General features: G+C 34.1%; 1 protein-coding gene across 3 annotated transcripts; it reads left to right on the forward strand.

Moving 5' to 3' along the window:
- Positions 1–5254: 5254 nt before the first annotated feature.
- Positions 5255–23021, forward strand: LOC131946879 (histone acetyltransferase KAT6B). Of its 3 annotated transcripts, none has more exons than XM_059307864.1 (19): positions 5255–5604; positions 7510–8235; positions 8607–8715; positions 9160–9272; positions 9378–9459; positions 10146–10284; positions 10783–11627; positions 12103–12209; positions 12368–12495; positions 13334–13406; positions 14682–14912; positions 15428–15521; positions 15622–15765; positions 15952–16036; positions 16487–16640; positions 17639–17785; positions 19187–19265; positions 19446–19933; positions 20339–23021. In XM_059307864.1, exons 2-19 carry the CDS (start codon positions 7588–7590, stop codon positions 22925–22927), a joined length of 6255 nt encoding a protein of 2084 aa, XP_059163847.1. In that variant the 5' UTR covers positions 5255–5604; positions 7510–7587; the 3' UTR covers positions 22928–23021. The 3 variants fall into 3 exon arrangements, with proteins under 3 accessions (XP_059163847.1, XP_059163849.1, XP_059163848.1); XM_059307866.1 differs by having other exon boundaries at positions 10783–10910; XM_059307865.1 differs by lacking the exon at positions 17639–17785.
- Positions 23022–23284: the final 263 nt, after the last annotated feature.

The following is a 23284-nucleotide window of genomic DNA, read 5'->3' on the forward strand; positions in this document are numbered from 1 at the left end:
TAACAATTTCCTCTTACACATCCGAATAATTTGCATTCACATTTTGCTAATTATATTATTGCAACACTAATTCCTTCTATGACGAACGTATATTTGCATTCACATTTTTTATTAGCGTGAGTTTAATGTATTTTTAAATTACCTCCTTTGTCAAAATTAGAAAAGAGTTAAATTAATTCGATTTTTCTACCCTACTGTTATTATGTTATTAAAATGTATCCACTTTTTCTGATAGGCTAAACGAAAATGATATTTGACATTAATCTTTTTAATACGTTTTAGCAGTTTGCGTGTATTTAATATTTTCTTGACGTTATGCGAAAGAGTAAAAACCGTGACATTTATAAAATAGCTCTATGCCGCTATATAAACAAACCCTACTCAACTACTTATAATAAGACACTGCGGTGCACTGAAAAGCACAACATGGTGCGAATGATTACTTTTATAGTCCCAAAATCTATAGCGATGACGGACGGAAGGAAGGAAGGACAGACACAGCCCGCTTATATTATAGATATTGATATATAGATATGTATACAGCCAATGTAAGCGACGTATATAGGCTTCATAAAACATTTTTATATGTGTTTAAGAAATCAAAACAGCTATTACAAATTAATTAAAAGATTACTGTATATTATAATAATCGCCTACCAATTAATTTATTATTAGTTTTATAAAAATAACAAAAGGGGAACAACAGATAATTTGGCCAGTCACGTGCAGAGTTTCTTCCAGGCATCTCTTCGGGGGGGGGGGGGGGGGGGGGGGGGGGCGGCGCTCTGCCCCCCCCCCCTCTCCGAACGAAATGTGGAATTTATATAGAAAATATATACTTTATACTTTTAACAGTGACCGCCCCCCCCCCCCCCTTGGAAATTTCAGCCCCGAAAAAAGTCTGGAAGAAACACTGGTCACGTGAGCTGTGAGAGTGTGAGACGATGTGGACGCTAAAATGGCAGATAATACTTTTTTTTTTTTAGCAAATAACAATCAATTTATATCTATGGAAAGGTCTTTGCTTTTAATTTTTAGTGCATCTAAAAAGATTTGTTTATGTTTTATTTTCCAAAATAAATAAAATAAACCGGAAGTGATCTCCCCTAAACTTTCTCGAATATTCTAATATAACACTACGTGGGATGGCAACTCGGAATATAGACATGATTTTTGTTTACTTAAACTTTTAAAAATAGAATAGAATCTAGTAGAAACTGAATTGCGCACCAAGCAAACGCCAAAACAAAACGTGAATAATAGTGCACAATATTATTAGTACTTTATAAATTTACATGCGTTTTTTGAGAAATTGGAAATAGCGTAAATTACTACTTCCGGTCAACGGAAATTACTAAAAATTTGATAGAAGGTAGAGAATTAGATCTTTTACTTACATGTGAAATTTTATTTATCTATCTGTAATAGTACTCAAGTTATAGGCTTTTGAAAAATTCAAAGTAGAAAAAGTACCACTTCCGGTTATCGGAAATCGCTCAAAAGTTGATACGGATCTACGATTTTGATAAAATACTTATATATGAAATTTCATCAACCTAGCTGTAACGGTACTCAAGTTATCGTGTTTACACACAGACAGACACACACACACAGACAGACAGACATACGGACAAGATTGCAAAATTATGTTTTTCCGTATCAGTGAGGTGTAAAACGTCGAGATTTTTTTTTTTTTTTTGCACGATTACAAGACTTTCTCTATACTTCGTATATACGAGAAAGTAAAAAGCTCCCAACCAAGTTTACACAACCGTGAAAATGTTAGGCGAAAAATGATTGCGGTGTTGCATCCCCTTAACATGGTAAGTTGTTTGGCTATATCGAAAGAATAAAAAGGTCCATTGAAATTAAAAGATCATAATATGACTAATGAAAAAAATTATGTTTAAAAAAACAGTGCTGATAGAACATAAGAGTGAAAATGTTCGACGGTATCATTAAATAAAATTAAAAGGTCGGTTTTATAAAAACAATAAGCGCGGGTCAACGGGGTCAAACAGTAGAGCGCAGTCAGAAGTGAGCAGAGTTTCTTCCAGGTAAAAATTTTTACCGCCCCCCCCCCCCGAACGAAATGAAATTTATATAATTTATATAGAAAATATATACTTTTAACAGTGTCCGCCCCCCCCCCCGAAGATTTCTAGTGCGCCCCCCCCCCCGGAGAAAAAAGTCTGGAAGAAACACTGGAAGTGAGTCCGTGAATCTACCTGACACGGAAGGCAAAGTAAAAGCGGCTGAGCATAATGCTGCCACACAAGCCTTTTTATATAGTGGTTTATATATTATATATCTAAAGAAAATCATTTGTTTTCTACTTTTTATTGCTTTTGTTAGTAAAACGTTTATTATTATTATTATTATTATTATTATTATTATTATTATTATTATTATTATTATTATTATTATTATTATTATTATTATTATTATTATTATTTGTTTTAACATAGACATTTGAGCTAAATAATTTCACGTGTAATTTATGGCTAGAGATAGCTACACTGCTTTTCACTCATTTGTTTCATGGTCATAAATATTTTGTATTAATTAAAATTTAAAAAATCCTTCTGATTATTATTTAATACTACTACTACTACTACTACTACTACTACTACTACTACTACTACTACTACTACTAATAATAATAATAATAATAATAATAATAATAATCATCTCCTCCGCCCCCCCCCCGGAGAAAAAGTCTGAAAGAAACACTGCACATAAGTGAAGGAAGTAAAAGATTTATTATTAAGGCAGAATTGTCAATTATGAAGGAGACTTGCACCGCTGAAATTAAAATACTTTAAAAATTTTTACCGGGGGGGTGACACCAACTGCAAAATTTACAGATTAAAAAATAAGGGGGGGGGGGGTGACACCATGAGGTTGCCGCACCGGGTAACACCCGACCTAGCGACGCAACTGGATAGACTACTAGGAGAAATGGAAATGGACGCAGTTTCCAAAGTCGAAAAAAATGGGACTGGATGCGACACGTCCTATGAATGAATCCAGATGATATCGCAGGAATGGCGCTAAACTGATCGGCTCATGGAAAAAGAAAGCAGGGAAGGTAAATATAGACGTGTATATTATATATATATATATATATATATATATATATATATATATATATATATATATATATATATATATATATATATATATATATATATATATATATATATATATATATATATATATATATATATATACTTTTTTCTTCGGGGGGGGGGGGGGAATGACATCATGTGGTGTCATGCTGGGTGACACCATGACTTGTCGTACTGGGTGACACCCGACCTAGCGACGCCATTAGGGATCATCCATAAATGATGTCACGCTTTTTTGTCGATTTTTACCTCCCCTCCGTCACACAGCGTCACAAAAAGCCAGACCCCCCCCCCCCTAATGACGTCGACACTCGGCCTACAACCCCCCCCCCCCCCAAAAAAAATTGCAGTTGCATTTCTTAAAACATCGATCTTTTTCCAAAATCTTGTCTTAACTGTCAACGTAGCGTATTTTAATCAATTCCATATTACAATTTATTAAAACAGTTTTCTAAAACGCGAAATAACGGCTAAAACTCGATTTTTAACATTGCTTTTTTTATAATGCAAAAGTGTGACGTCACACCATCTGAACCCCCCCCCCCCCTCCCCTTCATCACATGCCGTCACAAAACTAAGGATCCCTGTTCTCCTTCCCCCTCTACGAGTGTGACGTCATTTATGGAGACCCCCCTTAGGAGGACACACACACCAAGATGATTTGATGCCGGCCAAAAAAAACAAAACACATTATAAGGGGAGTTGACACCAACCAATAGAAAAGGGTGCAAAATTTTACAGAGAAAACAACGTTTGACTAGCTGAATATAATTAACACACCACCCACTGAAAGCGGATTTGGGTAACTACGTTGAGAAATTGAAACTTGTCACAATAGGTAAATCGCTGTCTCAAACTTTCGATTTGCACCTCTAAAAAGACCATTTAACACTCGAATTAATCACTTAATTAAGTGGAATTATCATTTTTCTCTGTATATTTTGCTATTTTTTTGCCTTAGTGTCATCCCCCTACACGCAGTGGCGTAGCGAGGTCGGGTATCACCCGGTGTGGCACTTAATGGTGTCACCCCCCCCCCCCCAGAGGCGTAGCGACCCTTCCCGGGGACAAACTTTCAATTTTTGATTTATACCCCCCTCAAACTTACGATTTACACCCCCCCCCCCCTCAAACTTTCGATTTGCACTGCCCCTCAAACTTTCGATTTGCACCCCTCCCCCCTCAAACTTTCGATTTGCACCTCTTAAAATACTATTTAACACTCGAATTAATCACTTAATTAAGTGGAATTATCATTTTTCTCTATATATTTTGCTATTTTTTGCCTTGGTGTCACCCCCTAGCTACGCCTCTGCCTACATGGTGTCACCCGGTGCGGTCCGCACACTCCCCTCCCCCCCCCCCCCTTTCGCCACGCTACTGGCGGGGGAGGTGGTCAGACACTACATAAAATATGTATTTCGTGTTTGTGTGTGTGGGGGGGGGGGGACTTCGAAGAGATGCCTGAAAGAAACTCAACCTCTTCAACTTTTCGTTGGTGGGCGCATGACACACTGAGTTACCGCACTGTGACAAAACGAACCAATTTGCTTTTTAGTCAACTTACTTTTATTATTATTTATGCCAATAACATTTCAATTGATTATCGTTGATTATTTTTAATGCAAGCCTAGGCCTGTTTTTAAATTTGTTAGCCTATAAATAATAATATTAGCTAACTATTAAATTAAATGTTTTTGTTGTATTGAGGGCGACGATGGGTAAGGCATATGTAACTAATACTAATAGACTAGATCTAGATCACAATCTATAATGACAAGAATCTAGACTAGAGTATATCTTAATGACAATGATGTTCCTATCTATGACACTGCACACTGGCTTAAGTTCATACTAAAGGCCGACAATAGCCAAAGTAGGCCTACATAATATAAATAAAGTGATAAGCGTTTGATTTTGACTTAGTTTTTACTAGACTTATATTTAGATCTGGATTCTCTATGTCTAAAATCGTACCTCAAAGCTTTTGCTACTAAAAAAATTAAAGTTATTTTCATTGTCGGCGTAATAAACTACAAATTATGGGCCTAAGCAGATATTATTTTTATAACTAATCAGTATAGTTTCCATCAACCAATCGAATCGCGCAGTGTATCGGTACAGCCCAGCTTGACGCATTCTCGAAGGCTAAAAAAAAAGATAAAGTAGGTCAACATACATCCTATGAATGAAATAGTCCTTGGAGTATGCATTGATTTGTCAACTTTTGTTGGATCTGACATATTCTTATTTATCTTGTATTTAAAATGTAGCTGATATGTATCAAAATTATAGTGACTTATTTTTCACTTAAAATAAACACTTTGTTGCGAAGTCACATAGATCTATTCACAGTTATCTCGGAGAGTTTGGCAGCCATGTTTGATTTAAGACGGCTTCATCGCCATTATGAAATGGCAAAAATTATCGAATTTTCAGCAAACGCTTAAAACCTGTAGATTCTAGGAGACAGGTAAGACCTTCAAAAATTAGATAAATTACAAATGAACACGTCTACACTGGATTTGCATGGGATAATCTTAGTGCGAACTGGAATTTTTGAATAGTAGTAGCTTAATTTTGCGCGTCTTCTTGAAAAAGAATTTTCAACCCTGGTTCACCGCTGGAAACAACAATAAAACAGCAATGCCTACTTCGTTGAAGGGGTAGAATTATAAATATTAGAAGATTTTGGTGTGTAAATAATTGTGTTAGAGGTGTAGCCCTACCCAAAGTACACATTTTATTCAATAACATGTCGCTTCTTTACACATGCCGCCTCTTAGTGATTTTTTTTTGCTCAAGAAATATCAAAACAACTTGATTTTTTTCATAATAAAAAACAAAATGTTGGCAAATTATCTGATTTTTTTGTGTAGATCCTCTTACTCCTGAATAGTCTTAACTATGTTCTTACATAAAGCACACAAATAATATTACTGTGATTGCATTTTGTAGGCCTATCTTAATTTTTAAAAATATTTTCAAGACTTAGATCTAGAATCTAGAGAATCTCTAGACTAGAGATTGTAATCTAGAGTAGAGTCTAAGTCTAGATCTAGAATCTAGACTAGACTCTACATCTAGATCTAGCTAGCTAGACTAGAACATAGATTCTAGACTCTAGAATTATTCTAGCATATAGATTAATAATACGTTCTGGTTAGGTCGACTTAGGACTTAGATCTAGTTTGTTATAGTCTAGAATCTAGATTCTCTATTCCTAAATCTAGGATCTATCTCACAAGTTTCAAACCAATACTTATAGTTCTAGATTGAGAAATCTAGTTACGTAGTGGGGTGTCCGGTGTTGCATGGGATTTTAAACTTCTTATAAATTAAACTACATTTGTCAGGGGCCGAACCTTTTGTTTGATATTAATTTAACTTGATTATAAATACCGTTGTCCGATAATAGACTCCTTCCATAAAATAGGTGTGTTGGGTTGTTAGTAGTATTGTAATCTCGACTAATTTTATGATTAGAAATTAGGGCTAGGCGTATTGTAGGACCAGGGTTGGGGTTAGTGTTAGGGACAGGGTTAGCATTGACATTAACCAGCCATGTATGTATAAACTACCAATAACTTAACACCCTTTTTTTTTAAAGAGAATTCATTATCGGACAAGGGTGTAAAAATTCTCCCTTAATTTCTTTATCAAAGTAAATCAGTAGCTCAGAAAATGTTATTACAACTGTGTTTAACTAAGCTAATTGTTAGGAAGTGAGATGATGAGACTGGGTTCGACGCTTGAAGGACAACTTGACTTTATATAAACAATGATTGATGATACAATAAGAATCGCTTTACAAGACCACAATTAATTCCCTCCATAGTTTATTGCAGTTACACGAAACATATCCACAACGACAAATGAATAATACATCTGCTCACTATCACAACAGGACGAAGACTGATTAAACTATTTTCCAAACAACAAAACCTACTCTCACATGTCATATCCTTCTGTGCCTCAGAATCTTCTATTAATATAAAACATTGCACAACACACATACTCTCATACCCATACAGTACACTAAAATACCGTTCACAACACTAATGTTAAAGATTTTTTTCAGAAATTTTGCATGTGTTAAAATTAGTGATGGGTCAAATCTAGTTTCAACTGGTTTTTAAAGATTCACACCCACACCTGTGGTAGCAATTGGTGCTAGTAAGATGATACAATTTTGTGATTACTTTTTAAATGAAATATCACTGACTTGAGCTAATATATCTATTCTCACAAATGTTATTTTTGTGTTAAATGTGCAAATTGTGCTGTTTTCAAATGTGTTATTTTTTTAATTTGTAAATCATTTCTTTTTATTATGTTTGCTTCATTAGTAAAATAAACCTTAATATTTATTTTTCAGGATTGGCAATGTGTTTCTGGTTGAAATAATTTATTCCTGTATAACTTCGCAAAGTTTTTGACCGATATATTTATTAAAATGGTTAAAGAAAGTGATTCAAATGTAGAGGTAAATTCTACATACTTGGATTGGATTTTAGAAGCCGTTCATAAAATAAAACACCAGAAACAGCGACCCAATAAAGAGAGAATTATAAATGCCATAAGACAAAATCATCAAGTTACAGAAGATTCTATTGTTGAACAACTAGAATTATCTGTACAAAGTGGAAAACTTTTGAGAGTAGAAAACAACAATGATTATACTTACAAAGACCCTGCTTTAATTTCTCAAGGTAAATCATTACCTCCAAGTAAATCAGCATCTCCAGGTAAATCAATGTCTCCTGGTAAACCGCTGTCTCAGGGTAAATCAAAGCAATCAGACAGCAAAGATGACTTAATGAAACTTGTTGTTCAGTGTTTAAAACAGTCTCATGATCCTAAGGGTCTCATGCTAAGATCCATTGAAAAATATGTCAATTCTAAATTAAAGAATAAGGATGAAGGGAAGCTAATCAGCAACCTGCGTACATTCATACGTAGAGCTGTACAGCAAGGTCAACTTAAACAGGTTGGCAAAATGATAAAGTTACCTACTACAGAAGATAGAAAAGGCAACAATCAGCCCTCTCTTGGTCTTGGTGACAGTAATGTGGAAATAGTTTTACCATTTGAAAGGAATAGGGTAATTATACATTTCTCATTTTTAGTGTATTTATTTACTTCATTTTTCAAGTGAAATTTTACCCTTTCACATTTAACATCAGTTACTATAAAGTATCAGCTGGGATTTTGTTGTAGTTTTTTTTTTTTTTTTGGACATATTATTACCTAGACAAAATTGTCCAATTTAGCCTTGATCATGCAAGTGAAACTTTCTCGAAAATTTCAGAAAGGGGGAAGGTTTAAACTAAAAATGCAGATTCTCTAAATAACATCTTTTGTTCAGTATTTTAATTGCTTTTTTATTGCATGATTGGCAATGCATGAAGCAAACCAGCTGGCTTCTTTTTCTTTATTGGCAGAGATGACCTTAATAAACATTCTTTTTTCTAGAAAAAGGCAACACCGCTAGTTTTGTGTAGTTTTTGCTTGGAAGGTGCAGATTCCAATAGAGAAGGAAAATGGGAAGATCTTATTTCTTGTGCTGATTGTGGTAATAGTGGTAAGTTGTTCAGAACTTTATTCTTGCATTGAACATTTTACCCATTTCACCCCATATAATTATTTATTGTAAGTGTGTTTGTATTTCATTGCTCTTTTCAAAAACAACCTTAGTGTTTTTTTGTGAATGAAGATGTTGTGTGTGTATACACACACTCGTAAGCCAATATAAAATATTTGTATATAAATATTATCAGTAACATATTATGTATTGCTATCCAAGATAAGTAGACTTAGATTTCACTTTATTTCATTTTGCAATTTTCTGGTTAGCTTATTGTGTAATCTGTTATTCCATGCACCTGTTAAAAATTATAAAATCTTTAACAATGTGTATAAGCTCTACCTATAACCAATACCTCTCACAAAATTAATTTTATTGATCTTCAATGATTTAAATAAATAATTTATTATTATATTATAATTTTTTGTCATATTTGTTAAGGCCACCCATCATGCTTAAAGTTTTCTGAAGAGTTGACTGCTAAAGTTCGTAAACTGAGATGGCAATGTATCAATTGTAAAAAATGCTCGTTTTGTGGAAAATCTGGAAAAGAGGTTTGTTTGAAAAAACTTTGTTTAATCTCATCAGACTCTAAAATTTAAAAACACTTTAGTATTTGTATTTGATAAAGCCTAAAAGAACTTTTTAAAATTGATCAGGATGACATGCTGTTTTGTGATTTCTGTGATCGTGGCTTCCACATGTCATGCTGTGATCCGCCCATTTCTAAACCACCAAAAGGTTAGTTGTCTGAATTTATTTATTTGCCTTAAATTAAGAAAACTAAAAGTGTCTAGATAGCTTAATTAATGTTGAAGAAGCATTACAAGTTCCAACCACTATCTAAAAATAAGGTGCAGTTCTTTTAGAATATGGTTCACTGATCATAAATAAATGTAGCATGCGTAACAGGGCTAATTGTTATTGTTAAGACAAAAGTTAGGTGATTATTTCCATTATGCTTACTTTGTATGTAAAATTACGGGCATTATTAAATGTGTATCAATAACTGAAAATGTTTTTGGTTTGGCAGCCCTGCTTAGTGAATTACTTTTTTGTCAAAATAAAAAAATAATTAAGCAGGGCAATGGAGGAGAAGCTGTTAAATTAGCCAAACCTGATGTCAGGTTTATCTACGTTACTAGGGTTAAGAAATGAAATTTCACTGATACAAGTCTTCTTATTAGGATTGTTTTTATTTCGTTAAGTTATTAGCATGCTTCTCAGAGACGTGTAGTTTTTTCATTTTTAATGTTTTAAAGAAATTTTTTTATATCATAGTAATGTAAATGCAAACTACACTATTTTTATTATAGCTTAAGAAAATATTTTCTTGTTTCAAAACATAATTTTTCAGTTGAACTTTCACCACTGCTTTTATATAAATCACAAACCATTTTTCTTACCTCATTTTGTGATTTCTATAGGTGACTGGAAATGTAATCTTTGTGATCCAGAACGTGGAAATAAAAAAGGAAAGCAATTTCTGGAAGCAGCTATGAAATATACATTAAAAATTAAGTCACAAATACATGCTACCTCCAAACAGAAGCTTAAAAAAGCCAGGTAACTATTAACGTTAAAAAAATAAATACATTTTATGTGTTTGATGTGTAGCTAAGCATTGTTGTAATGTTATAAATTAGAATATTCTTGAAAATATACATTACTAGTCTGTATACATGTGGTAAAAGGATGTTACTTCATGTTTCGTATGCTATTAATTAGTGGTAGCTTATTCAAATCATAACTTCTTATTTGCCATTTATGAAAAAAATGCCTCTTGCATATAGAACACTTAAAGCAATGTAGGTGTCCATGTTAAATTCTGTTGGTTATAGAGCCTCAAAAAACTGGAGATCAACTTTAAGTATGAGACTAGTCAGAATATGCTAGACAACAGCTTGTAATTTCAATGCATTTAAACAGTTGCACAAATCTAGAATAGCACCATAAGTGTAAATCTGCATACGTGTTTAAAATCTCCCTATCAGCTTAAATATTGGCTCCATGACTAATTATTTTTGCCCTTACACCCCGACATTTTTATTTTGTTTTCATCAGGTTATTCCAGGCTGCAAAACAGAATAAGATGAGAAGCAGCAACAAAAAAAAGAAGAGAAAGTCAGAAAGTGCTGATGAAGATAGTAGTGAAGATAATGAAACAATGAAAACAGATCTACTTTCCCCTAGTGAGTTTACACTCAATCAGGGGACTTTAGAAGCACTTAGTGTTCTGCCTGAAACCAAACATTTGGTTGATGGCCTTTCTCACTTTTTCACCCCCTCAAACAAGCGCTCATCACGTGTGTCCCTTTGTGCAATTCAACCTCCCCTTATTGGCATGGGTGAGGAAATAGTGAAAAAAAAATCAAAAAACAAATTAACTAATAGAAAAGATGTTAAGAAATCACGGAATTCTCAGCGCAGCACTCAAAAAACAGCTTGTAGGCTTATCAAACGTTCTAAATTAGTACATGCTTCAAGGGTGAGAAAGAAGAGTGGGGCACCACCACTTAGTGGCCAATTGCGGGGACTATTTGATGGTCTCTCTCAGTTTTTCAATGCAACAGGTGAGCGCAAGAGGACATTACCGGTGTATAATTGTAAAAAAGAAACTAGTTTGTCTAGCTCTAGTGCGAGCTTTCCACTATCCTCTTGTACTCAACACAGCTGTGATAGTAAGGGTTTGAATGTGTGTATAAGTGACAGGCAGGGATCTGAGTCTATTCTTTCATCATCGCGGCGTCAACTCTCCTGGTGGGATGAGATGAACCACCTCATGCAGATGACATTACAGGAGTTTCGACATTATGGGTCCCAACTTTTGGATGGTCATAATAGATGCTGGGCTGGTCGAAGGACGTGTATAGCTCAAGGCAGGGGGAATAACAGCCATTTGTTTAGGGGTAAGCTCTCGTCTCCCCTCCCAATCATCTGTAAGTGTGAGAATCAGTGAGTGACAAAACGTGTCCAGATTTTGTTAGCAGTAAATTTTATGTAGTGCACCAAAATGTCCTCTGTAGCTCCTGTTGTGTTGAATAGTCCATCCAGCAGATGGCTTTTTATTTATTTTCTATAAACTAAAATTGCTACTAACCAACTACATTTAACAATATTTTATATTAAATAATATTTTTTGGATAAAAATAGTATTGCTAATAAAATAAACATTGTCATTGTAAAACTAACTTAATATTAGATATATTTTCAATAAATTAGGTTGTCATTCTATGTGAAGACCCATTTGGTATAACTGAGTGTGAGAGTTCTGTCCAGTTGTAGCATTTGTTTTTGTTTCATGTACATTAAATAATGGCAGAACTGGTTGTGTGGTATTAACCTTTCTGTAAAACAGCCTTTTCTTACATTAACATTTTTCAGATACTATACGTACAAAAGCAGGAATGGTTTTACCATCATATGTGACAGAAGAGGATGTGGCTTTATTTAAACAAGCTCAAGAACAGTCACAGAAGGAATTGGATAAGGTAACATATCTAGCTTATTTTTCTCTAGCAACTTAGACACATTAAAGTGTTTGGTAAAAAGTGTAAAGATCAGTGTGTTACTTGTTGTGATTTTTAAATTTGAAGTATTAGTACTAGTCATTCAAGAAAAAATGTTTGTAAATGCAATTGTCTTACAGCAATGTACTCAAGAAGCTAATGGCCTAGAATGCAAAGTAGAAACTGGTCGTTACCCTCCTTGTATTGAGATGGGTCAGTACGAGATAGAAACTTGGTATTCGTCACCTTACCCACAGGAATATGCCAGGTAAGAGATACGAAATTAGTTTAGTCAACTTAAGATGTATTTTGTTAATGGTTTCCATTAGGTAGCTTGACCTACTTTTTTTACCATCATCATGATAATGATGACTGCCGAAAACGACGATACAGTGATTCCGTTTCTTTAACGTTTCATGGTGATTTCAGAAATATACTAAAAATCATTATTTTTGCATATTATTCAACGATACCGGTCTAGTTTTAACAATGGATGATTAGTGTGATGCAAACTTGCCATTTGTACATTTTTTTGGTCTAATCGCTGAGAATATCGAGCAGAACATAATAAAAGTAAGCAAAACGTGAATTGCTATATTTAATATTGTTCTAACCGTACTGAAAATATATTCTAAACTATAGAAAATTATAACTTGCTTTCTAACTAAACTAATGTCATTAATGTTTTTAAAATCATGCAGGGTAAAAAACAAAACCTATAAAAAAATAACTTGATCGAGACAACAGCTAACTAAGTCCGCCCATTTTGCCCGCCATGTATTTGCATGAGGAGAAATCTTGCAGGCGACACATTTCTGCTGAACGGTCAATCGCATCATAACAACACTCCTTAAAACCCACCGATTCACTGAAAATCAGTCATATCATCCTAGCCATTTAAAAACAAACGCCTTTTTTCACAAGTCATTTTCTAGGCTAACGATTAAATTTGATAAATAAAATTGGTATGAAATTAAAAGTAAATAAATGTAGTTTTTAATTGTTGTCATCTTGAACAATAATGAAGTTTAAAATCTTAGGCGACACCCTACCATTAGGTAAGTTTAAAGTTTAATTTGTTATAATTTATATTGTTCTATTTGCAGCTTACCAAAACTTTATATCTGTGAATATTGTCTAAAATACATGAAGAGCCGAAATGGACTTCATAGACATATTGTAAGTACAAAATGTGCATACATTTAATCTTAATATATTACATTTTTACTTTCTTGTGTACGAAGTATAAAGGAATTGCCTAAAGTAAAAATTGAGATTTTAATAAATTGCGCTGAGTAAAAAAAGACCACCTGGTTTTTTTTTTTTGCAATTTTGTTTGTGTCTGTGAACACATTACACAGGGTACTATTATATTATGTTGAAGACATTTCTTCTACTAGTATTATGCTGGAAGTGGTACTTATTCTACTTCCTGTTTCTCAAAAGCCAATCATTTGAGGACCGTTTAATTGAGGTAGACGAAATTGAACATATAAGTATTACGTTGTATATGCAGATAGCAAATTTAAACACTTTCCTGTAACTGCAAGTGGTATTTTATTCTATTTCGGTGGTAACTTAGTGCTGTTTGATTTTGGTAAAAGAAATTTCATGTATGTGTCTAAGATGTTATACTGAATTACTCTCAATTTTGAGTGACCTCAGATATACGGATGTTGTACTTTATTTCTGGTTTCTTAGTGTTAACATAAGTACAGTTTCAGGAAAATTGCATACATAGGTATCATATATTATTCTGTGGTTTCAAATTTTGAGTGATTTCTGGTGAACGAAATTACTTTATACTGTTTCTGCTTTCTCAGAAAACGTAAGAACTTATTTACGTTGATTCCTCTGTTTACAGTCTGTCATGGATGGGAATTTGCGAGCAAAATTTTATACAACTTCTACCAGACCGATTTCTTTCAAACTTCTCTTGTAGGCTAAGACTCGATAACAATGTATAAATTGTATTGAAACATAAAATGTTCTTAATTAGATGTTTAATGAACTTTTTAAAAATGAATCGTTTCCTTTTTAAAGCTCTAATTTTATACACTCATCGTTTTTATTCATTTGGTGCACAATTCTTTTTTCAATGCGATAATACTCTATTTTAAAAAATGTAATATACTTGAAAGTTTAGGAGAGATACTCCTGCTTTATTTATTCTTAGAACATACTTTTAAAGTAAGAAATTTGCATTGTCTTTGTAATGAGTATTTGAAAAAATAATTAACTAAATTAAAGTAACTGGTACATTGTTTAAGTTTTGTAAATGTTAAAAATGTAACCATAGGTCAAAATTCAATGTTTGTGGTAGGTAAGTTAAAAGAAATAATGTGTTTTTTATATTATTATTTTAAGGAAACACTGTTACTTGCACCTCAGCCAATGTTTAGTTGTGTATTACATATTAACCAAGGATGATTTATAAATCTTGTCTATTTCTAGGAAAAATGTCAACTAAGACATCCACCAGCAGATGAAATCTACCGTTGTGGTGAATTATCTGTATTTGAAGTGGATGGACAATCCAGCAAACTCTACTGCCAAAATCTTTGTCTGCTTGCCAAATTGTTTTTGGATCACAAAACTTTGTATTATGATGTTGAGCCTTTTTTGTTTTATGTGTTAACTGTCAATGATGAATATGGTTCTCACATTGTTGGTTATTTCTCAAAGGTAAGTCTAATAATTGTAATCTATTTTTTAAAAGTCTTATTCTTCTTTACCTTTTTTTCAACTCACAGTGGAGCATAGGTCATTTACACCATCCTTCCATGCTTTTCTGTATTTTTTCATGGCAACTAATGCCAAAAAAAAGGTAAAAGTCTGTAGTTAGGCTTCCTTCTAGGTTTGACTGATCTGCCTAATAGTTCCTTTTACAGGACCTCCTATCTCTGTTTACAATGCTGTAAAAGTTTTTCTAGCACTATTTTTTGCTCTGATGTATTGCATTACTAATCCAAAGCAGAAACCTTACAAACAAGTAGTTTTTATCTCCTAGAGAGCTTGTTTCCCACAGCTAATGAGTTTTATCTGCCTGGGGGTTCAAACCCTGGGCCTTTGGTTTAGTGATCATACATTGCTAAGATTTAGCAGTAATGCATATCCTTTTTTTAACAGCAAGAATTATTTTTCAATTTGTTATTTGGAAATTCTTTGTTATATGTAATAATTTTAATTACATTCTTCAGGAAAAACACTGTCAACAAAAGTACAATGTGTCATGTATAATGACAATGCCACAGTATATGCGCAAAGGCTATGGGCGTCTACTCATAGATTTCAGTATGTTCCCCTTTTTTAAAACTATTTAATAAAACAATTTTCTTATTATAGTTTTTGATCTGTGTGATTAAATGAATACAATTTTGTTTTTTGTTGTTAGGTTACTTGTTGTCTAGACGTGAAGAATGTTTTGGATCACCAGAGAAACCTCTATCAGCTCTTGGTGCTGTCAGTTACAAAGCTTACTGGCGCAGTGTCTTATTAGAACAGTTTAAACAATCTCAAACAAAAATCACAATTAAAAGTAAGATTAAAAAAAAATACAGGCTACTGATCTTGCAGAAACCATTTAGAACATTTCCTTTGTAGTTTTGTTTTACATAACATTAATGGTTATCAGAAAACAAAGAAAACATTTATAATGTTACTACAAAATTAAGCACCCAGATCATCTTGTTTATATAAAAAATTGTTACATTTTACTTTGCAGGTATCAGTGAAAGAACAGGAATTTGCCCCTTAGATGTTTTGCAGACATTGAAAGATCTAAAATTCTTAAAGCAACAAGGTGAAAAGTAAGTAAAATGGTTCTTTTTGTAATTTTTTTTAATACAATTCACTGTAACTTAGTAAAAAAATAATTCTTTGGTTCAGAAATATAAGTTTGCTTTTTTTTTTGAATGGAAATGGTCAAACTATATTTTCTTCAGACTTAATTCAGTCTGAAGTTTTTCCACCAATTCCATTTTTCTTCTTTTTATTTAACAATTTTTTTTTTACCAGTTTTATGTTAACATATTGCCATAGGTGTCTATGCTCTTTCTAAATTGTGTGTGAAAATAGAACATGACCATACATTTATTTTCATCACATTTACATATTACTGGTTTTTATGAAGCTCAGGAACACTGTTTCATCATAGTTTTGAAAAATATAACATTCCTAGTTTTTATTATACATTTCAAACAACTTCACAAAAAGTTATATTATTGATTTTAAGCAAAAAAACATTTTCTCTTATGTAGACCTGTGATAGCAGTGGACCATTCCATGGTAGAGGCCTATGTTGAGAAAGTAAAGGCTAAACCACATTTAACTTTAGATGAAGACAGCTTGCACTGGACACCTATCATTAGCAAGTCTTTTTTGACAGAGGAGGAGGAAGAGGCTGACAAACAGGTGAGTCTATTGAGTGATTTTTATTTCTATTATTCTTGTTAGAACTGACTCAATGAGGATCCCCTTAATCCAACAGGTTATACCCACCTGTTACTCTTTTCAATGCAATAATGGAATAATACATCCCTGATAGTTTCCCCTTAAATCACATTTTAAAAAAAAAATCCCTGGTATTTGTGAACAATTGAAGGAAGGGAATGAGCTACCAGAATTTATACATTCCTTAAAATTTGCATTTGAATTCTTAAACTATTCTAAAATAATTTATCAGTCAAATATTTATAGTCAAATTAAAAAAAAATGGTGATTGAAAAATATTTTTGTCTTTTGTTCTTGTTGTAACAGCAATGTTATATCCATTTCTGAAACCTCATCCAATTCTGTGTGCCTTGGTATTTTAAAAATTATATTAATGTTGATGTACCTAAAAATAATTTATCAAAAAGTGCATGCTATGAAAATTTTATAACGAGGATGTAAGAGTTTTTGGAATGAATAACATAATTTAAAGAAACAAATAGATAATTTTAACCTGACGTTCATAGAAGTCATTTTAAAAAGTTCTACTATATGTGTTATTAAAGAATATATTTTGTAGGTTTATTTTGAATATCAAGTATAAACTGTAGACTATTTTGAAATTGCCACTTTAAAAAGTGGTAATTAAGTTGGACATTGTTTTGTATTTTTTCCCTTAAAATTGTACATCTCTTTATTCTTCACTATTGAATTGTGTGGACATAACTGTTTGGTTTTATGTTGCATGAATTCAGTAAATATTGTGGCAAATTACCATTAATCAATATTAGAAACCCATTTGATATTTTAACAATTTCATAGCATACTTTTAGAAATTATGCAACAAGTGGTGGTATTTAGAGTAAGTATTACAATGATTTTTTTGTAAAATTTGTTGTGTAATGTACTGTTGCACTGCTTGATAAAGGTATTTGTGTCAGCAAGATATGGCAATCATTGTTTGATTGTATTTGTTGTAGTTGGTTGAGATGCGCCATGTGGTTGAGAGTATAGTGACAGAACGTAAGAAAATATCAGAAGAGCTGAAAAAAACTCCAATAAAAGATGAAGCCAAGATAGCTTCACTGTGTTCCCCTAGCACACCTGAAGAAGATCAGACTGATAAGGTAACAATATTTCCTAGTCCACCATTTTGGTAGAATTCTTCCACCACTATTTTTATATCTGATAGTCCTGACAGAATTTTAACCCTTACAGCCAAGACATTCTTTTAGCTCCCTATTCCCTCTGCCAGCATGTTATTTACAGTTTGTCTCCCTCATGTCTGGAGATTATTTTGCTGTACAGACAAATCTCATAGAGTTAAAATGTATGAGTTTTGTTTGGAACAACTGATGTTGGCATGTATAGAATTATTACAGTGAAATTGAATAAAGATTTTGAAAAAGTAACTCGTGAATGTGCTAACAGTATTAATTAAACACAAATATTTTATCATGATCTGCATCCAGAGTCGATGTCAGATGTTTAGAATAGGTATGTTGTCCAATTTACGTTTGAAATATTTACACCTAGATTTTGAGGTCTTGTTTAGGGTATTAATGTCTGGTTAACTAATATGTACTGTGAAGAGGGAAGGAAATTTAAAAAAAATACTCTCTCAGGACTGTAAGGGTTAAATATTCCAGAACTTTTTTTAAAACCATTTAATCCTACCATGTAATGTATCTAAAGTACAATACTGTAATATAAATAAGTTTCTTTATTTTATATGTCTATAAAGATTTAATTTTTTTTTTAAATTAACAACACACAAATAAATTAAAAATAGAGAAAAAATAGAAACTATAATAGTCCAATATTTCATGTCAAAAATAAAACTGCAGTCTGTAAAATGTACTTGTTTGGCGCATTTTACATTTTTACAGACACAGAAATATTCAAATAGTATAAATTATATTTCTCTTATGGATTCAAATAGAAAGAAATAAGTGTTCCAATCATTTCTATTATCTAATAAGCTACTGTTTTTCTGGATACAAGGGTTTGTGACTAAAATGTGTTATGCAATACAATGTCAAACGCTACCCATTTCTTTTATCTGCATCAAAGCCTGTGTATATTTTAATAAATTCAAGATAAAATAATCTTGAATAGAGATTCTCATATTAAAATAATTTTGTTCTATGATTAATAGCTACTCATAAATACCTACACCTTTTTCAAAATATAGGATAACAATTAGAAAATCTAGTATCTAAAAAGGCCTGTTTAAGAAATAGTTCCATTAAAGAAAAATGTTTCTAGTTTGTCAAGAAATAAAACATTCACAAAATATTTATTAAGCCATAATGTCATTAAGCAAAAAAATCTTTAAAAACTCTTTAAATGTTGCATATAATGTCTTGAAATTTTTAAAGATTTTGTGTTGTTACATATGCATGCAAATTGTGTGTGTATATTTATATATAATTTTTCATTATATGCACTTTTTTGGAAACACATAAAATAAAATTCTATCAAATATCAATGCATCTATCAACCTATTTAAAAATGTATTTTTTCAGTGGCCAAGAAGATTTGGACGTAAGAGATTTCCAAGCATGACTTGGGGAAACTCAGCTTTAAAAAGATTTAAAAATGATGGTATGTTGTGTGAATATATTTTTTTGATAATTTTCTTTTTTTTTTTTAAATGACCCAATCCCAAAATAGAAAATCTTTGCCTTAACCTTCACCAGAATACATACACTTTAATTATAGGTTTTTAAATATTGACAGGAAATCACTGCCTATATAGAAGTCTGCTAAACTTTTTTTCCCCAGGAGATCCTAAGTGTCCATTTGAATTTGAAGCTGATGAAGACATGCCTCCCCCACCTCAACTTCGTATGGAAAAATCTCCTGCCAGGACATCATCCCCTCTAAGTCCCATAAGCCCGTCACCTTTCCGCCCCAGCTTTGACTCTCCTGTTAAAACTCCAGATAAAAAATGGCCAAGAAAAGCAGAAGAAGTTGTGAGAAAAGTTCAAGGGAAAAAGAAAATGAGGCGCAAACCAGGAAGACCACCCAAAATGGATGGTGTTTCTTCTGTGCAAAAGATAAAGAATAAGTTAGGCCGTAAGCCAGGTCGACCTTCATTGAAGGACAACAGGAAAGAAAGGCCATTGAGTAAACAGGGTCGACCATTCAAACGAAAACCAGGAAGACCTCCTAAAAAAGCAGATGAAATGGAAGATTCAGTTGTCAAGAATAGTGAAGATGATGTTAAAAATAACAAAGTGCCTGGCAGAAAACCAGGAAGACCTCGCAAGGTAGGTTGAACTTACATATTCAGGGTCATCCAAATTAATGTATGAAATAAATTAAAATCAAGAAAATCTAATGTTTGTTACAAATTGGTAATGAAGAATGGAGTTTGTAATTTGTAACAAAATCTACTGAAACGAACCAGAATTAGGCTATCAAGCTAAGATAGATTTTTTTGTTGTGTAAATTGTGTGGTCTTACTCAAAAGCTCACTATTATTCCTGATTGATTTCTACTCCTATTTTATTTGTCTCGTTTTTTTTTACACATTACATTTATAATTTGAGACAATTTTTAAATAGTAAATAGTTTTAAAAAACGAGATTTTTTTGACAATCTGAACAGTGCAAAATTGGACTACAAACTATAAATAAGTGATAAAAAATAACATTAGCCTATTTCATCCACAGAACATGACAAAATCAAGTGGTCAAGCGGAAGAAGAGGCTGCTAGTCACAATGAAAGTGATGAAGAGGTGGAAGAAAATAAAAAAGAAGAAACATTAAGCCAAGATAATGACTTCTTGCCGAGCCATTCTACGGTCACTACAAGTCCGAAAAGCAACAAAGTTATTGATGAGTATATTGATTCATCGTCTACTAGTGACAGCAGTGATTCATCCAATTCTGACACTTCAGACTCGGATGATGACGATGATGATGACGACGATGATAATGATGGCGATAATGATGACTCAGAAGATGAAGAAAAGACTAAACCAAAGGTTGTTGAAAGTGGGAAACCAATCGAAAACAATAATAGCATCACCGAAATGACCAGTAAAGTTAGGCGGTTGTCAGCATCATCATCTGATGATAGCGATGCCATTCCCAGGGTGAGTGCTGTCATAAGGCACAGTGTTGAGAAACTGAGTGATGATGACAGTGGTCATGAAAGGAGGGTCACAACACAAATGTTCTCTGATAGTGACAGCCAAGACCAAGCTCAGGCCACTGTAGAAAAGAAAGAGGAGCCTGCAAAGGAGGAGGAAAAATCCCCTGTGGATGTGAGAGAAGAGAGAGAGGAAGATGAGGAGACTAAAGCAGCAAGTGAAAACTTAGCTGAGATCGTTAAAGATTTGGAGCAAGCTGACAGTCCCCAGGCTAGTGTTGAATCTTCCTCGTTTGGCAGCATAGACGAGCTAACTGATGCTTTTAGTGACGCTCAGTCTCCCAGTGATCCCTTGATTCCATCTTCCCCACCGCCGGCCCCTGCACCTGTCATAGTCAACAGTGATGACGAGGACCTCCCATCCCCTGCTGGCAGCATGGGTAGAGCTCCAACCCCACAGAACGTTAACCTACAGTCTGACTCACAAGTGGGCAGGCAGTCTGTTGACCCTCTGCTCTCATCTCCCTCACACATGCATCAACCTATTCAACAGGTGACGTTAATGTCTCCGGCTGTACAACAAAGCATGATGTCCCCATCTGTTCAACATTCTTCAATGATGTCCCCTTCTATTCCACAACAGACATTAATGTCTCCGTCTATTCCACAACAGACTTTGATGTCACCATCAATTCCACAACAGACATTAATGTCTCCTTCAATTCCACAACAGACTTTAATGTCACCTTCTATTCCACAACAGACACTTAGGTCACCATCAGTTCCTCAACAGACGTTAATGTCTCCAGCTGCACAGAACAAAAATGTGACTGGGATGTTTCCAGGGTCACCCATTTTAATTTCAGCCTCGCCTGAAGTTAAGCAGCAGCCACGCACACCGTCCCAGCAAATTCCCACCTCTTCACCGTATGATGACCCATACCACAGTGTAGCCTCCCTAGCCTCACCTGCACAGCTCACATCACCTGGCCAGTTGACCTCGCCCTCCCCCTCCCATCTTTCCTCACCAGCCATGAGTGGGCATCAGGAAAAGCACACAATGGACACATCACCTCAACAAAAAACACACTCTTCCATGGGGATGACGAGGCAAAATAAGTCTGCCTCAGCTCGTTCCCAACAGAGGTCAAGATCTTCAGGTCAAGGTCGTGTGACCCAAACTTACCTCCCATCAGTGTCAACAGGGGCAAATGTTCAAAGCTTGCAGCAGCACCAAGCCAACTTTGATGTCTCTCAGCTGGCCGCTGACATGGCATCAGAACCTAGTCAGCATTCTTCACTCACACTTAACTATGACTGTGCACAAAACATGCAATATTGTAACAATGGTCAGAGCAGGAATAGTTTTATGGACACTGTCAACATGGGTGGCCTGCATGCCCACTCGAGTGGTTCTGGGTACCTGAGCCAGTCAGTGGCAACAACAAGCATCAACTACCACCATCATGGCTCTCCTATTTCTACATACCCACCCTCACTGCAGCAGCAACAACGCACACAGCAGTCACTGCACCAAAATTCACCTCGTATAATTCCAATGGTAGTTCAGCAAGCCATGCTGCAGGGAAGCAATGTCTATCAAACTCAACAACCTAATAACTGTGATCTAATTAAACTCCAACAATTGACAAACCGCATTCATGATATGCCAGTAGATAACTTGCCAGCACAGAACCTCACCCCACCACCACCTTCATCCATCAACATGACCCCACCCCCCACTGTCATGATGCGGTCCATGACACCAGTTCCTCCCCATACAGCCCTCATGGGTCAACCTTCAGCGCCAGTTTACAAACGGCAACGAACATCGTCGTCCACCTCCCGTAAAGCTCCCACCGTAAGCCAAAGCAACCCTAATGTGACAATCAACCCTAACATGACATTGACTCCCAACGTGACCATCCAGCCTGGCACTGGAGGAATGATCCCCAGATATTTCCCTTACAGGATGCCCCAAGGCATGATCAACCCCAGCTACATCACAGCTAACTCACAGAGTTTTTTACAGCCGCAACAAATTCCAATGCAAATGATGAACGTCAGCCCACAGACTGCTTTTCAGCAACAAACTGGCCAACCAGGGAACCCAACCACTGTTTATACCCCTTATTATATTAATATGAATAATGTTATGCGCAGATAAATCATCCATTGGCACTATCTAACTTCATTTTCTGCAATTAAAATTTTTATAGTAAATTGTCTTTCAAGGGTTTCATTAAATCTTTGTGCACTGACCAGAATGTTTTAAGTTTCATTTGTTGATTAACACTACATATTTGTCTTAACCCTTTTAGCTTAGCTTGATATATTCATTTAAATAGGATGATATTTGCACTGATTAATTTTTATTACCTTAAGTAATACAGTACTAATTGTGATTTAAAAAAAAAAAATTTAGTGGTACACATAAGTTGTAGAGTAAGTCCACTAACACTTTGTGTCGTTAATGAATTTAATCCCAGCACTGTTGTGAGGGAGAGAATACAATTATTACAAT

The sequence above is a fragment of the Physella acuta genome, unplaced genomic scaffold (assembly GCF_028476545.2).
Source record: "Physella acuta isolate Inbredline_101_S28 unplaced genomic scaffold, ASM2847654v3 ptg000574l, whole genome shotgun sequence".
Classification (NCBI taxonomy): Eukaryota; Metazoa; Mollusca; class Gastropoda; family Physidae; genus Physella; species Physella acuta.

Excerpts from the sequence above, each read along its gene's own strand:
- LOC131946879 (XM_059307864.1), top strand. The coding sequence starts at position 7,588 with ATGGTTAAAGAAAGTGATTCAAATGTAGAGGTAAATTCTACATACTTG. Across the intron at positions 12,496-13,333 it reads TACCCACAGGAATATGCCAG|CTTACCAAAACTTTATATCT; the intron begins GTAAGAGATACG and ends TTCTATTTGCAG. Across the intron at positions 19,266-19,445 it reads AAAAAGATTTAAAAATGATG|GAGATCCTAAGTGTCCATTT; the intron begins GTATGTTGTGTG and ends TTTTTTCCCCAG.